A 17,133-nucleotide genomic window follows, 5' to 3' on the forward strand; every position below is an offset into this window, starting at 1 on the left:
CCAGAGAATGGCAAGTAGATGGAAAAATGGTCTGTTAAGTTAGCGATGATGCAGCTAACATGACCAAAGCTATGAGAATTTGAATGCCATGTCTTGCCCACACAATCAACCTGATTGTAAGAGATGCTCTGAAGGTGATGAAGCCCACTGTGGACAAAGTGAAAGCAGCTGTGTATACACAGGAACATAGTAGGTGCTGAAAAACTAAAGTCTACACAATGCCAGATGGGGAGGTCTAAGCTGAGGCCTAAACAAGACGGCACTACAAGGTGGAATTCAATATTTTATATGTTGAAGCGGTTTCTTGAGTCATCATCTTTACCCATCATCATGCCATCATCTTTACCCTAGCCTTTGTCAATGCACTTGTTGATGCTCTGACCCAAGAGGAATGGGAGGTGGTGGTGGTGGGGTGGGGGGGGGGGGGGGGGGGGGGGGGGGGGGGTGGGGGGGGGTGCAGAGTCCCGGAACCCTTTGAGCAGGTTACTGTGGAGTTCAGTGGAGAGAGGTACAGTAAGCAGTTATTACTACATCATTATTTAATCCAGTATTATACATATATATATATATGAGCAGTAGATGAGAATGTTGTATCAGTAGACAAAACATGAACAAAATGATACTCCTGTGTAAGCATCTGCAGATAATCACAGCCAGCCGCCAGAGACAAGCAAATGTAACCACAGGACATGTGACAGAGTTGATGGACACCCTATGTTCATCAATGGACACAAAGTTCCACAGAATGGAATATAATCAAGTGCTATCAGAAACTGCTGCACTTGACCCCAGGCTTAAGAAGTTAGCCTTCAGTGATGCCAGAGCGATTGATGAGGCTCTTCTTAGAATAACCCCAGCAGCAGGCAGGGACAACAGGAAGAAGAGGGATCAGATGGAGCAGAAGCACCAGCAGTAGTGCCACAAACGTCTGCTGTTTGGATGCTGTTTAACGAGAGAGCAACTGGGAATGCAGCACGAAGGAATCCCTCAGCAGATGTCATAATGGAGGTCCGATCCTAATTGGAGGAGCCCCACCTCCAAAGATCTGCAGATCCTCTGAGCTGGTGAAAGAACAAGGCCTCTGTCTACCCACGGCTTACTAAAGTCATGACAGGGAGCCTGTACAGTGGCCACATCCATTCCCTCTGAGAGGGTCTTCTCAAAACCGGGACAAATAATTACTGAGAGTAGAAACCGTATCAGCCCCTCGAAAGTGAGGCGGCTTGCATTTCTGAATGCAAATCTCTTATAAAAGCAAAATATGGTCAGAATTGCTGTGTGCTGCTGGTTATAACATGGCAATAAAGAACAGAGAGAAAAGAGGGACCAGTTTAATGTTTTAAGTGGGATGCTGCAGTTTTGCACATTGTTATTTAATTTTCTTTCATATGGTGCAATATTATATTTTTATATTGTTCAGATTGTATTCGTTTTGAATAGCTACATTTATATGCACTTTGTTTATATACATTAGAAAGTTATACTTTAAATGCACATGTGTAATAGCATCCTTCTTTTTTACATTTATTTCACTTTGTGGGATGCTGCAGTTTTGCAAATTGTTATTTATTTTTCTTTGATGTGGTGCAATATTATATTATGCTGTTCAGATTGTATTCGTTTTGAATGGTTAGATTTGTATGCACTTTGTTTATATTCATTAAAAAGTTATACTTTAAAATGCAAATGTTTAATAGCATTCTTTTTTCATAACAAACTGCAGATTAGTGATGGGCATTCCGGCTCTTCTCAGTGAGCCGGCTCGTTCGGTTTAGCTCACCACAAAGAGCCGGTTCTTTTGGATCCCAAACGGCTCTTTAAAAAAATATGTTTTGTATTTTTTCAAGTCAAACAGTTTGCGATAGTTTGACTATGATTGGTGTTAAAACAATTCTAATTAAAGTATTACATGAAATCATACTCTACCTTAACCAAAACGTATTTAAAAATGGTTTGGTTAAGGTTTGGTTAAGGTAGAGTGTGATTTCATGTAATACTTTAATTAGAATTGTTTTAACACCAATCATAGTCAAACTATCGCAAACCGTTTGACTTGAAAAAATACAAAACATATTTTTTTAAAGAGCCGTTTGGGATCCAAAAGAACCGGCTCTTTGTGGTGAGCGTCTACCACAAAATCACAGTACATTTCTGCAGAAGAGCCGGAATGCCCATCACTAATCTGCAGAAATGTACTGTGATTTTGTGTAGACGCTTTTCTTGTCTACAGTGGTAGTGATGCTTGATCGCCCCGATGCCGGTGTTGTAAACAGTTTTTCCCCTTGTAATTGCAATAAAAGCAAGACTATATTTGAATTGCACATGTATTGTACAAAATGTTTATTCATGAATGGGAATATGCAGAAGAGTTTGGTCACGAGGGAAGAATGACGTCACCCTTTCAACCCGTTGAACAATCAGAGAGCTCCCGGTCGAGCGACAGGGACTTGAATAGCCCAACTTTTAATGTATTCTGCCTGAACCTAGCCAGCATAGCCTATCTTGGTGGTCTTATTTGTTCATATTAGCCACTCCTTTTCTATGTGTCGATGCTATTTGAATAGATTCCTACCGACTGACAATTTAGTCAACTCTGCATTGAACAGGTTTTGTAGTCTATCAAGAGCAGGCTATTCCTCTGTGAGTCCAACTTTTATAGGGTAAGTGTCCAGTGTTCATATTTACAAAGTTGATGCTAGACTGAATTAACTGTTAGCTCGCTAGCTGTTCGTATCTTTCGCTAACGAGCAAGTTTGGTTGAATGAAACAAATGTATCGGATAAAATAGAATAAAAAACAATGCCGTTGAACATTGTGCACTAATGTAGCCATTATATTCAGTAATCTATTGCTACAGGCTACTGTAGACACCTCAAAATCACGTCCAACGTGCCATGGGACTTGAGCGCTCGCTTGATCCTTTGTAGCAGCCAAAAACTTCAGTCCCATGAGTTTGTTTTCATTCATTAGTGCTGGATAGGCTATGGCGCCTTTAGAATAATGGGCAGAGGGCAAGACACGTTTCTATTGCAAATTGTTAATATTACACAGTTGCTTCATATTAATGCTAATAAGGGCTAACTCTCAAATAAGTTAACATGTGATTGGACAAAGTGTTACATTTTCACATTTTGTTAATGCCTCGCCCTGTTGCACTTTAAATACTATTTAGAGTTAGCTTTTTCAGCAGTTAGGTTTATTAAAAGTGTAAGATGTGTAACTATGCATTTTATTTTTTTTGGTTTCAGAGCCTCTCCTGGACAAGTGGGGGGAAACTGTATGGACCAGGTTTAACATGAAGAGCCTTAAAGCAAAGTTTAGGAAGAGCGACGTAAGAACATGCATCACTTATCAGTGGGGTTGGGTGGTGGTGGTATGTTATTGCCTGACAGAATGTTTTCATTCATTCATCCATTCATCCGTATGGCTCTGTGACTGTCATAGCAATGAAGCCCTCAGCCGTAAAGCTATTTCAATAACAGCCTCCATAGGTTGTTTCTCCATAGTTGTGACTGAATCATTTGGGTGTGACTTTTCCAGGCAGGGAGTATTCTAAAGATCCTACAGGAAGTGAGCAGCTTCCACTGAGTATGACTCATTGGTCGTCACGGTGACCTGTATCAGACAGCATTAGTGCCAGAGTGTGGCCATGAAGGGGGGGCGATTTTAGACACTTTACACTGGCTACCTCCGTCATCTCGGAGGAGTACGTACCTAATCAGGAAGCTGGTGAGAAGTCCAAAAGTCAGGGAGTAGGACACTCAAGTTTGGGTTTTCATAAATCAATTTACATTTCAGAACCGTTCCTATGTTATTGACAGGCAGAGAATTTAAATGCAGAATAGCTTCACTGAAATATGTAAGAGTTGATGAGTCCTCCTGTGTCACTGGAATACTAAGAGTTGCCAAGAGGCCCAAAAACTGTTTCAGGTGGGGATTATCTGTGGGAAAAGTACTTTGTGTTTAGCACTTGACGTGCGCCTTAAATCATGGAAGGTATATTTTCTTGCATTATGCAAATCTGATGGGAAATTATTTCCCTAGATACCTCTATTAGCTTGTAATTATAAAAGTGTGAGGCTAAATGCAAATATGAATGCCACAGATAATGGAGTCGTGGATCTGATGCTTTTGTGGTGAAACATAACCATGGCTTATTGCTGATGAATGTAGTTTAACAGTGGGAGTTGCAACCCGTGGGTGTTTTTCACATTAGGTTGCTTAGGAACAGTCGGTCTGTATCTCTGTGACCATCTACTTCACACCCACTTAATCACTTCTCACACTTTTTTTGCTATTAAAAATTCCTCTTCTGTCCTCAAGATTGGCTACAGTTCACTCTTTCCACTGGTTGCCTTAGTGTTAGTAGATCGAAAATGACCTAAACTGTGACCCGGTTCTCTACTCTCATCCTCACAAGAAACACATCGTTCACTGGTGGTCATGGTAGAGTCTTGGACTGAATACATTCAAAACAAACGTTCAAAACTACGCACTCAGGGAAGAAAAAAAACATCAGAACCAGCCGTAGACTTGCCTTCTTTATTAATGGATATATTATATTTTTGTTGAATTCTGGTTTAGTATACAATTGATCCCATCTTATGAATGTAACATGCTACTACTAATTTTAAGAAGAGGCTCATGAGAGGTTCTCAAGTTGAGCTATCGGCCTGTACATATTCCATGTGGCGTTTAGATGGACAGCCTAAGTCAATACCAGAACCATGTGCCATTATGAGGCTTGACTTTTCCTCTCATACAATCTGAGAAAACCCTCCTCATATGTCAGAGTAGTGGGATTACTGTGGATCAGCTAGCTCCACAGACCACATTCATTCTTCCCTCAGCCATACCAAGCTAATCAAGGGCAATAGAAAGAAAATATCCTCCTGATTCTATTTTAGGGCTGTGTGGTAGCCTGAGATTGTGGCGGAATTCATTCCAGAGCCAGACATTCATTCTTTTACAAAACAAGGAGACCTGGAATGCCAGTATATAAATCATTTTATGTAGTCAGCCATTTGCCAAAAAGTCATTTTAATGTAATGGCTATTTTATCCAAGAACTACGATAATGTTAACTGTCAAATCAATGCTAAATGTGTCTCTCGGGATTTTCTTAATCTACAATGATCTATTTGCAATAGGCATTCAAGTCAATCACTCATACAACAGGGAACTCAGCTGAGAATGTTCAGGAATGGAGTGGAGTTGTGTCTACAGTGATTATTAGTGAAAAGTCTTGCCCAGCACTTCCAGCTATGTCATTATAGTTCATACATCCTAGTCTCAGCTATCCTTCCCTCTGCACCTCCTCCCCTACTCCCTGTTTCTTCTAGCCCAAGTGCATATTTTTCAGACTAGCCAGTAATCCCCTATAGACCTGTCCTTACCTGACACCTTCATTGAGTCTAGTTATCTAGTATGTATGCAACTCTCTGTTACAGATGAGCCTCTGTTGCTGCAACTGTGTCTTACTGGTTAGGCTAGACTGTGTTGCAATTGGCTCATACAGGTTGGACACAGTTCCGTTGACCTGATGCTGTTTTACGGAACGCAAACGCCTTCACAACCCAAATTGGAACTGGATCATCTAGCAGGCCTGTATTGACAGGGCCAGGTGGTGTAAATGTGCTTTCCCAGCTTGGTATTAAACAGATTTAACGTTGCATGAAGGAAAATGTTATATCAAGTGAGCCATGTAAGAAAACAAGTTTCACTGGTTAAAAAAAAAGCAGCCATTGTAAACTATCAGCAGCAGGTGTCTTACAGTGTCTAGCTATAAGGTCGTGGTAAACGAGAAGAGCTGATGAATGTTTTTTTGTGTTTTTTTTGTATGTGTCTGTGAATATTGTTAGCATTTTATTCTAAGCCCATTTGGCGATAGCAACAAAAGTGAGAGCCTTGTTTTTTTTTTCTGTCTCAGTAAGTCTCTGTGGCTAATGGCCAAGCACATTCCCAGAAACCAGGTTATATCCAGTCTGCTCCCTCCCAGTCACCAATCAGAAATCCACAGCTGCAGTATCTAGACCACAGATCCAATCAGGAGAGAGCTTGAGACCTGGCCAAACTGCAGGTGACCAATCATAGAATCTGGCAGCGGCGCAGCATAAGGGAATGAGACTGGCTGGGCGCAGCGGGACAGGGAGGAGTTCAAGCCTCTGAAGTACTATGCTATTAGAGTCTTTGTAGATCCCTATTCCCAAGGTCTCTGTGGCTTACAGTAGCTACCTTCTGGTCTGGCCGAGTTACCATGAACAGTTTTGTACACACACACCGCTACACATTTTACAATATTCCTCATTTGAAGTATTGGAGAAATATAGATATTGGCATGTGTACTCGAGGTTGTTCCAGTCATTATTGTGGTATATCTATTGAAAATACCCACGGTCTGGCCGGTTGCGAGAAGAGAAATTGTAAACAACACTGGAAGCTATTACAACCATGTGTGACCATGCTCATCTTGTTGTCATGTCAACATACTACCGTGTCCCTGCATTACCCTTCTCCCTCCCAGACAGACTCTCTAGCCTACTACCATACTTCTGCACTGGAGTTGATGTATTACCCTGCCCTGGCTGCCCAGAGGGATTAACAAAGGCTTGTCTCAACATACCGCCCCCTCCAATCCCCTCTAGCCTCCAGACTGTGTCTAATTCATGCGTGTGCTGGATTATGTATCCTCGACTCACCAAACACGGCTGTATGAATGATCTCAGCACAGAGCAGGCTACACGCACACTGTCTCTTATCTCTGTCGTCTTACTGAAAGGCCTCTTAATGGGGGGACAGTGACAGTAAACCGGTGTAGGAGGGCTTTAATCTGGGCTGCCTGGTGGGGTGTGTGTGTGAGGGGGGGGGGGGGGGGGGGGGGTAGATCCCGGAGGCTTGTCTGAGGGGGGTCTCAGAGACAGCCCAAACACTGACGTGTAGTTTATTAAAACTAGCACCACGTGGATTCTTTATCAGTTGTTTACAGAAGCAGAGACAAAGTAGTGGAACTTGGTCAATAACAGAAGGCTTGACTCCCAGTAATTCTAGGTTGAGCTGACGCTGACCCGGAGCATGGTATAGGGTGGCTCTGTGGTTGTTTAGAGCGCGGTGCTAATTCTGTCTGTGTTTGAACGCCACAATGAAAAAAAAAAGAATGTGGTAATAAATCAAATGTTCCTGGGCTCGGGCTGTGGCGTCGGTTACATTATCACCAGGAATGAGGTAATGATACAGTCCACTGATCACTGATGAAGGGAATGCCACTAGAGTAGTGGGAGAGAGAGAAACTTAAGTAGAGATGTAAAGGAAGGCCTCCCTTTAAAGTTAACGCATGGAGTTATTGGATTTAGGACGTCTTGCATTACTGCAGGCATGACATGTGACCTGAAGGAGTCCAGGTGAAAAGCTTGTAAGTGAGATCACTGACAAGGTCATACTGCTATTTGTCACAATTTGGCAACCTTGTGTCAATTTGTTTGCAGAACATCCCTCCTCTGGTCCATCTGATTCAGCTGTTATTTTGTTAGTTGCACCTCCATAATGCATAGAGTGAGAAGAGGAAACTAAGTAATGAATGTGTTTCTGTGAGGGAGAGCTGTTTTCCCCACAATTTCTCAACAGGCATTCAGTGTTTCTGGAAATGGGGAGCTTTCTAAGTCGAATGTTGCTTATTTATTGAACAGGAAAAGCTATTTGTGTTAGTACTGGGCTTATTTATTGAACAGGAAAGGCTATTTGTGTTAGTACTGGGCTTATTTATTGAACAGGAAAGGCTATTTGTGTTAGTATTGGCTTATTTATTGAACAGGAAATGCTATTTGTGTTAGTACTGGGCTTATTTATTGAACAGGAAAGGCTATTTGTGTTAGTACTGGGATTACTTATTGAACAGGAAAGGCTATTTGTGTTAGTACTGGGCTTATTTATTGAACAGGAAAGGCTATTTGTGTTAGTACTGAGCTTATTTATTGAACAGGAAAGGCTATTTGTGTTAGTACTGGGCTTATTTTTATTGTATGCATCAAAAGCGACATTTAGGCCTCGGCTTGGGGACGTAACTGAAAGGAAACTCCTGCACAATAATAAACCTTGTTCTTCTCCTGCACAATAATAAACCCCACGAACTGCAATGGTTCAGAAAACCAGCATCTTCGCCAAGATCACATGTGAGGGAAAACATGATGTTCTTACTCTCAAACGCATACATATGCTTTCCAACAACAGTCCCTTGTCTGTACCCCTGCCTTGGCTACTCATCACCTTTACAAGATGAAAAACGGTGAAGTTAATTTGGCCAAGCTCAGTCTGCACTGCGGCGATGGGGAAGCCAGAGGATGGACTGAGAGACTTGACGCAAAAGGAAATGTGGAAATTATAATTTCTTCGCTCTGTTTATATAGCAGTAATTGATGCCATGGCAATATACAGTCGAGTATTTTTTGCATGATGTCTACACAATGGATTCCTAGCTACAATTGCTAGTCTAAATAGGCCATAAAGTTAATTTGACTAAATGTGGGGGTGTGCATTCAACACACGTTTAGAGGTTTAATACCGTGAGGTAATAATGTACATGTGAAAATGTACTATTTTGTATGAAAAAAATATGAGACTACTGCTATGTCTGAGAGTGGAAGTCTGTCTGAAACCTACCATATGTTCTTTGTTTAACTCTGATTTGTCTGTGGTCTCCAATCCCTTATTCTGTTTGGAGTTTCAAAGTCATGTATACTGCTCGAGCCTATTTGAGATTGCTTAAGCAATTTCAGCTGTTATTTAGTAGAAAGGATGCCTTGTTTTGGGGACATTGTGCATGTGCTTTGTGTTAGGAAGTGCTTGAAGTGAACATTTCCATTGTTTATCGTAATGCTGTAGATACTTGCCACCCATTCTACACAGACATGCATCTGTGTGGTGGCAGACAGGCAATACCCATAGGGACGCACTTGAAGTGGTGTCAGACCTCGGGGTCATCGGCTGTTCCTCAGATCATTTGTTTTGTGCAGTTGTCTTTTCTGAGCCTGAGAAACAAACCGTATTGCCTGTAGCAAGTTTGCGATCCGGTGTAAAACTTTCTCCATAAACCAAACATTAAAATCATGGCTCTTGGGTTTTGCTTGTCCTTGGGGGTCCAGAGAAGAGAAAGAGAGAGTGACTTTTACAGTTGCTGTCTGTCTGCACTAAGTGGTCTATGTGTAAATCTAGGCTGATGATTTCACCAGCAGGCCGTAGTGGAAGTCCTTCAGACCAGACCCGGTATGGTAGTACAGTGCACGATAGTGAGAATACCAGAGGCATCAGGTATACTTATACAGTACATTGCTCTTGTTGTGTGGAGAAGTAATCCTTGAATAGTTGGCACGGTAACAGTATAGAGAGAATACCAGAAGCTGGCTGAGTGACACAACTGTGAGCATTGGAATGAGAACAAGTCTACATATGGAAAAGTGTATTCGGATGGCAATCCAGAACAGAACACCCCATATACTTGACTATTGTGTAGACAGTACATGCCTTGTTTCACAGTATTTACAGTTGAGGGAACACACTTTCCATGGACTGCTTCATGTTGAGCTTAACATACACTCGTAATCAAATGTTTACTAGGGTCTTGGTGTCTTTTACCTAGATTTTCCCTCTCACAATCTCCATAACCCCCCCCAGGTCAAATCTATTTATACGATTTGGCCTGCAGATTATGGTCTAAGTGTACTTTTGCCCTCAGGAAATTGCATCCGGGATAGAGCTTTGCAAGATGGCCTCCTCTTTGTTGAGTGGGACACTCAAGCAGTTTCCAGAAATGCTGCATCTGCAATTGTCAGTAGGTCTTATGTAGTTTGTTTCTGTTCTGCAGTAAGTCCTCCTATACATGATTTATCTCTGCTATCCAGTAAAGAGCCCTGCTATCACCAGGGACCGCTGTGCTGCTAACCTGGTGTGACCCAGTGAGCTTCATTTACTGTGTGTTTATGATGTTGGCCCAGTTGCCTGCTGTACTGTAATGGGAGTGGCACAGTTAGGATCATTACATACTTGGTACAGCTAGGAGACCCAGGTGCTTGCATGACCTGTGGCTAAATAAGTTCTGCTCTACATATTTTGTTGACAGGCATCACTCAATCTTTTGGAATGAATTAGCAAATTCGGCTTTAAGCGTTATTGTTATTATGGCAACATTGGTGAGAGGATCAACAGTTTGTTTTAGTCGGATACTCAGTTCACTGTTTTAGGGGGCAGTCTTCTGATTTCCTTCTTCCTAATATAAAGAACCTCAAACTAAACAAACACATTGAGTGTAGCTGAAGGAATTACAACTTTGCAGTCTGGGTTTGTTTTTTTCTATTGGAGAGACGGGGCCTCAGAGAACAGGAAGTGGACTTGAGTCTAGAACAGATTTTGGAATAACATTTGATGTGAACATTTATTTTCACCTAATTCATGTCTATTTTCTTTGAATTCTCCATGCTGGTTAGAAAAATGATTTTGCTCAATTAGGATGAAATTGTGCATATCTGTTCCATTCAAAACTCGTTTTGATATTTGCCATGGGGATTAGTATTTCATGTGATACTATCCGGTTTGACAACAAGCCTTCTTTTTTGAGATGTCACGTATGTCTCAGAGAGAGATTGATAGGGGGTTCACCTGTTGGGTTTCTGACCGGCGCATCCGGTGAGGTTCACAGCCCATACATAAAGTAGTCCCCCTGTACACCATACTGTAACCGGACTCATCAGGGATAGGGGTGTTCAGAGGAAAACCCTCTCAGGAACATTACAATAATAACCTTTAACAAAATACTGTCAGGGTAATTCATGGCAAAGATAGTCTATTTTGCATGTAATGTGCCCAAAAGGGAGTAGTTTCTCTATCATTGTGCTATCCTGCTGCCAGGCTATGAACAGATACCATTGTGTAGTGATTTAGGGAGCAGAGTGCATGCTTTTCACAGGTTTGACTGGCCTATTGTATAGGAGATGGTACATGTTTAACCTGCCTATGGGCTGACACCATACTGTCTGTACCCTGGGGTTTAGGTTGGGAGACTATCATGGTGTTAGTTTCATAGGCAGATGAAACAATCCAATTGGTTGAAAATCCCAATTTTGAAGTATTGCAGGTGTGTAGCTTGATACAGTACAAACTACCAAAAGAGGCCCACCTATCCTGCATTAGATCAAATTGAACAATATTGATACAGTTTTGTGAAAAGGTTTCATTAGTTGATTTTGGAACGTTACTCAGATTTTCGGGAACACTACTCAGAGGACAACTGTTCCCTCCCCTCTCGTTCTCCCGAGGAAGACCTGTTAGAGATAAGGTCTGAATGTTTACTCTTGGAAGAGGGTGGTTATGTTTGTCCCATGTCTTTCTTTACCCTGATGGTCATTTAGCCACACAAGCCCCTCCAGATAATGTTAAGTGTTTCCTGTTTTTACAGGGCTTGGCCCTGACTCAAGAGAGACCCCAGACCAGCCGGTAGCCACTGGGCCATTTTACACAATATTTCTTTCAGCTCTGGGTTTATGAAGGGATGTCGCTAGTCATGGTTTAGTTTTATACGCGTCCAAATCCAAGTGAAAATCTGTTCAATTGTTTACTCTTTAACTTTTGCATTAGTTTGAGTACATCGCAACTTCCTCCAACCCCTCACTCAAACTGATCATCTGTCTCCATGTTTGACAAAATAGTATATTCCAGCCCAAGCTGATCCATGTCTTCACTAATGTGATCCATGTACTTCTACTGATGGACAGTAGCCTAATTTGTAGCTAGTGTTTCCATGCTTTGGGAGGGGGCTGACTCAGCCCGGATACAGTATACCGAGTTAGCTATTGCTCTAGATTTTGTTTTGAGTCAACATCTGCAGCAGTGAGGAGTCTCGTGCCTCGCATGACTTATGTGCAAGGGCTGATACATACACATTTTAGTGTGGTGAGTGAGTGTACTATATAACTAAGTGTGTATTACTATTATCTAGCATTTGCAAGATAATAGTAGGGAGGGGGGGGGGTTACCGTTGTGTGTTTTATGGCAGTTTTATCAGAGGCACAGCATCCAGCCACGCCCATATTACAGTGGTTTTGAATTTGATCCATTCCATGGAATGTCACTCCCTTTGAAATTTGAGCATTGCATTCCGCTCCACTTAGTCCACTACTGTAGATCTGTCAAATGCAACGGTAAGGCATTCACAGTCCACTGCAGCAATATCCCGCCTCCTGTGTGTCCGCTTCATCTATCGCACTACACCGTACAGTCACGCGATAGTGTTCAGTGTTCTGTTTAGTTAGTTCTTCTAGAGCACGGCAGTATTTTCATGTTTTGTTATCTTCTCCGTCCTACTGCAGTTGAAGTAATGCTGGTGCAACCACAGTTCCACAGACATCCTCTGGGTTCAAATGAAAGAGAACTGGGAACTGTGGATGTGGTTTGGAAATGCAGAGAAACTTCTCTTTGAAACTGTGAAATGTTTTTGCAGGCTCCAATCAACAACTTTATTATAGATTATTTACTAAATGTGAATAAGGCTAGTCGACATGTGAAATCCAGCTGGAGTGTAGGTCTAATGGGCAGGAAGGTAATGTGGACTTTGACCTCAGTCTGTCAGAAGTGCAGAGTGAGTGTTTTTTAATGGTGTTGGAGAATAGAGCAGACCAGAGCAGGACTGCCACCATTTTAAAGTAGCTGCACTGTGTCTCTGTATTAGTCTGTAATCCCTGTTTACCCTCCTGCACATTCTGACAGTAGCCGCTATGGTCTCTCTATCTGGCTGGTTGGCTCACTCCCTTACTGTACTATACACTGACTGACTGTTACTGACTATCTTTGTCTGGCTCACTTCCTTACTGCACTACCAAGGAGTCTGTCACTGACTGTCTGTAACTTCAAATCACATGTTTTTGGTTGCGTACACATATTTTGCTGATGTTATCGCAGGTGCAGCGAAATGCTTATATTTCTTGCTCCAACAGTGCAGTAATACCTGACAATACAAAACAATACACAAATCCAAAAAATGAAAACTAAGAAATATCAGAACGAGCAATGTCAGAGTCCGGAATATATATTTACCGTGCCTTCAGAAAGTATTCACACCACTTTACTTTTTCTACATTTTGTTGTGTTACAGCCTGAATTTAAAATAGATTAAATTAAGATGTTATGTCACTGGCCTACATACAATACCCCATAATGTCAAGGTGGAATTATGTTTTTTGAAATGTTTAGAAATTAATTTCAAATTAAGATAGTATTCACACCCCATGACCTTTTCCACATTTTGTTGTTACAAAGTGGGATTCAAATGTATCTTTAAAAAAAAAAGATCTACACAAAATATTCTAGTGGAAGAAAATTCTAACTTAAGAAAAAAAAAATGGATGAAAAATAAAACGCATACATTGCCATGGGAAAGTATTCAGACCCCTTGACTTTTTCCACATTTTGTTACGTTACAGCCTTATTCTAAAATGGATTTTAAAAAAAGATCCTCAGCAATCTACACACAATACTCCATAATGACAAAGCTAAACCAGGTATTTTTTTTATTTTTTTTGCAAATGTATTAAAAATTCAAAACAGATACCTTATTTACATAAGTATTCCGACCCTTTGCTATGAGACTTGGAATTGAGCTCAGGTGTATCCTGTTTCCACTGACCATCCTTGAGATGTTTCTACAACTTGATTGGAGTCTACCTGTGGTAAATTCAATTGATTGGACATGATTTGGAAAGGCACACACCTGTCTATATAATGTCCCAGAATTGACAGTGCATGCCAGAGCATAAACCAAGCCATGAGGTCAAAGGAATTGTCCGTAGAGCTCCGAGACGGGATTGTGTTGAGGCACAGGTCTGGGGAAGGGTACCAAAAACATGTCTGGAGCTTTGAAGCTCCCCAAGAACAAAGTGGCTTCCATTATTCTTAAATGGAAGAAGTTTGGAACCACCAAGACTCTTCCTAGAGCTGGCCGCCCAGCCAAACTGAGCAATCGGGGGGGGGGGGGGGGGGCTTGGTCAGGGAGGTGACCAAGACCCCGATGGTCACTCTGGTCTGATGAAACCAAGAATGAACTCTGGACTGAATGCCAAGCTTCACGTCTGGAGGAAACCTGGCACCATCCCTACGGTGAAGCATGGTGGTGGGAGCATCATGCTGTGGACATGTTTTTCAGCGGCAGGGGCTGGTCAGGATAGAGGCAAAGATGAATGGAGCAAAGTACAGAGAGGTCCTTGATGAAAACCTGCTCCAGAGCGCTCAGGACTTCAGACTGGGGCGAAGGTTCACCTTCCAACAGGACAACGACCTTTAGCACACAGCGAAATACAACGCAGGAGTGACTTCGGGACAAGTCTCTGAATGTCCTTGAGTGGCCCGGCCAGAGCCCGGACATGAACCCGATCAAACATCCCTGGAGAGACCTGAAAATAGATGTGCAGCAACGCTCCCCATCCAACCTGACAGAGATTGAGAGGATCTGCAGAGACGAATGGGAGAAACTCCCCAAATACAGGTGTGCAATGCTTGCACCAACTTTTTTTTATAAGCCTAATTATAGAATTACATATAGAATCCCTATTAATTCACGAGGATCTCTGTGGGCCTAGTCGTAAAGATTTATAATTTTAACTTTAAAATGTATTACTTTTTATTGTCTCATGAACCGTTACACAAAACACCAAAAAGTGTCATGACATTTGGCGATTGTCATTAGGCCAGAATTAATGCGTCCACTGTTGTCTGTACACGGCTCAGTGTTGGCCACTCATCCCTGCCGTGGCAAAATGTCAGTGTTCTCGTGGAACCACATCACATTTTAGAGCGTAGGCTGTACCACTCATTTTCAGTGGTGTCAAGTACTTAAGTAAAGTAGTACTTTAAAGTATTTTTACTTAAGTTGTTTTTTGGGTGTCTGTACTTTACTTTACTATTTATTTTTCTGACAACTCTTACTTTTACTTCACTACATCCCTAAAGAAAATATTGTACTTTTTACTCCATACATTTTCCCTGACAACCCACAAAGTACTCCTTACATTTTGAATGCTTAGCCGAACACGCTCTTATCAAGTGAACACATGGTCATCCCTACTGCCTATGTTCTGGCAGACTCAGTAAACAGAAATTCATATGTTGTAAATAATATCTGAGTGTTGGAGTGTGCCCCTGGCCCCTGGCTATCTGTACATAAAAGATCTATAAAAAAAGAACATGGTGCTGTCCGCTTTGCTTAATATAAGGAATTTCAAATGATTAACACTTGTACTTTTGATACTTAAGTATATTTAAAACCAAATACTTTTAGACTTTTACTCCAGTACTATTTTACTGGGTGACTTTCACTTTTACTTGAGTAACTTTCTATTAAGGTATCTATACTTTTATTCAAGTATGACAATTGAGTACTTTTCCCACCACTGCCCATTTTCGAATCCATTCGCACATTTTTCTGACATGCGGTTATGATAAAAAGTTGTGTAATAGCCTACAGTTTTCTTGACATTTTGTTTTAGTTATTGTGATTGGCCCAGGTTTTACCAGTACGGCGTACCCCCACTATTTATTTCCCCGGGACGCCGTACTGGACTGTACCGCCTTACTTTCACCCCTGACTGTATCAGAGATTCAATGACCAGGAGATTGCATGTGATGAGATGCTGCATTTTGCAGCTGGACTTTTTCCTTATCCTCAGCTAGCTGCATGTAGAGATAGCCTAGCCGACTGGAATAACACTGGCTATTCCCAAATCTCTTGCAGAGCCGTGTCTCATTACGCTGCATACCAAAAATAGTGACAGAGACTTTAGCAGCCAGCAGCCACACTGGGCCCTCTACAGTATATATCAGGGCTGACTTCGCTGCTCTACTTTCCCCTGGCCCCTGCTGTGTAGAAACTGCAGGTCACCAAGTCCTCCACGAGCACGGCTCAGTTAGCGCTACAACAGAAAGGGATGAATCAATTTATAAACAAACCACTGTAAGCAGTATGCACCACTGTTCAATCACATCCCATGGACAAATTCATGCAGTATATAGTCATTTTCATGAGTACATAATACTAGAAATGTTGTTTTGACAATGTACCTTTTTTCTGTTCCTACAGTGTATGCAGTATATGTAATATTTGACATCTGTAGGAGCCTTCAAAGGGTATTGTTTCCCAGACGTTATACACCGAGTCACCTGGCTTGTTATATAAAGCAGGCAGACGGGCAGCAAGGTTTTCAGTTCCTGTTCAATTGAATGTTCGAATGGACAAAACGAGTGACCTAAGCGACTTTGAGTGTGGTATTATCTTCTGTGCCAGGTGCGCCTGTTCCAGTACCTCAAACGACTGGCCTCCTGGGCTTTTCACACACATCATAGTCTAGGGTTTCCCCGAGAATGATGCGACAAACACAAAACATCCAGACAGCGGCAGTCCTGTGGACGAAAACAGCTCGTTGAGGAGAGAGGCCGAAGGAGAATGGCAAGAATCGTGCAAGCGAACAGGCGGGCCAAATAACGGCACAGTACGACAGTAGTGTGCAGAACGGTCTCGGAACGCACAACTCGGCGGGCCTTGTCACGAATGGGCTATTGCAGTAGACTACCACACCGGGTTCCACTCCTATCAGCTAAAAACAAGAAGAAGCGGCTCCAGTGGCCACACGATCACCAACACTGGACAATTGAGGATTGGAAAATCATTGCCTGGTTCGACGAATTTCAGTTCCTGTTGCGTCATGCTGATGGCAGAATCAGGATTTGGTGTAAGCAAGATAAGTCCATGGACCCATCCTGCCTGGTGTCACCTGTACAGGCTGGTGGCTGTGGTCTAATAGTGTGGAGAATGTTTTCCTGGCACACATTAGGTCCCTTGATACCAATTGAGCAACGTTTCCATGGCCCAAAAAATTCTGGCTGTTATGGAAGAAAAGGGGGTCCGGCCTGGTACTACCGTAGATGGGTGTACCTAACAAACTGGCCACTGAGTGTATACAGTACGTCACGTTTCAGTTCATTATCTATAGATCACAGCAACAGCCTTCAGATGAGATGACTGTAGTCTGCCTGCACAGTACCTGAGCTTGATATTAATAAGAGGAATAATCTACCATACAACACCAACGTCAGATCGTCCTGACAG

At 42.1% G+C, this 17,133-nt stretch overlaps 1 protein-coding gene across 2 annotated transcripts in view; it reads left to right on the forward strand.

Moving 5' to 3' along the window:
• Window positions 1-2,398: 2,398 nt before the first annotated feature.
• Window positions 2,399-17,133, forward strand: part of rai14 (retinoic acid induced 14) — a 42,225-nt gene continuing 27,490 nt past the window's right edge. For both annotated transcript variants that reach the window (XM_021602825.2, XM_021602826.2), the window contains exons 1-2: window positions 2,399-2,660; window positions 3,249-3,331. In XM_021602825.2, coding sequence (XP_021458500.2) covers window positions 3,296-3,331 — 36 coding nt within the window. In that variant the 5' untranslated portion in view covers window positions 2,399-2,660; window positions 3,249-3,295. The remainder of the gene's footprint in view (window positions 2,661-3,248; window positions 3,332-17,133) is intronic.

This window comes from Oncorhynchus mykiss, chromosome 5, assembly GCF_013265735.2.
Source record: "Oncorhynchus mykiss isolate Arlee chromosome 5, USDA_OmykA_1.1, whole genome shotgun sequence".
Taxonomy (NCBI): domain Eukaryota; kingdom Metazoa; phylum Chordata; class Actinopteri; order Salmoniformes; family Salmonidae; genus Oncorhynchus; species Oncorhynchus mykiss.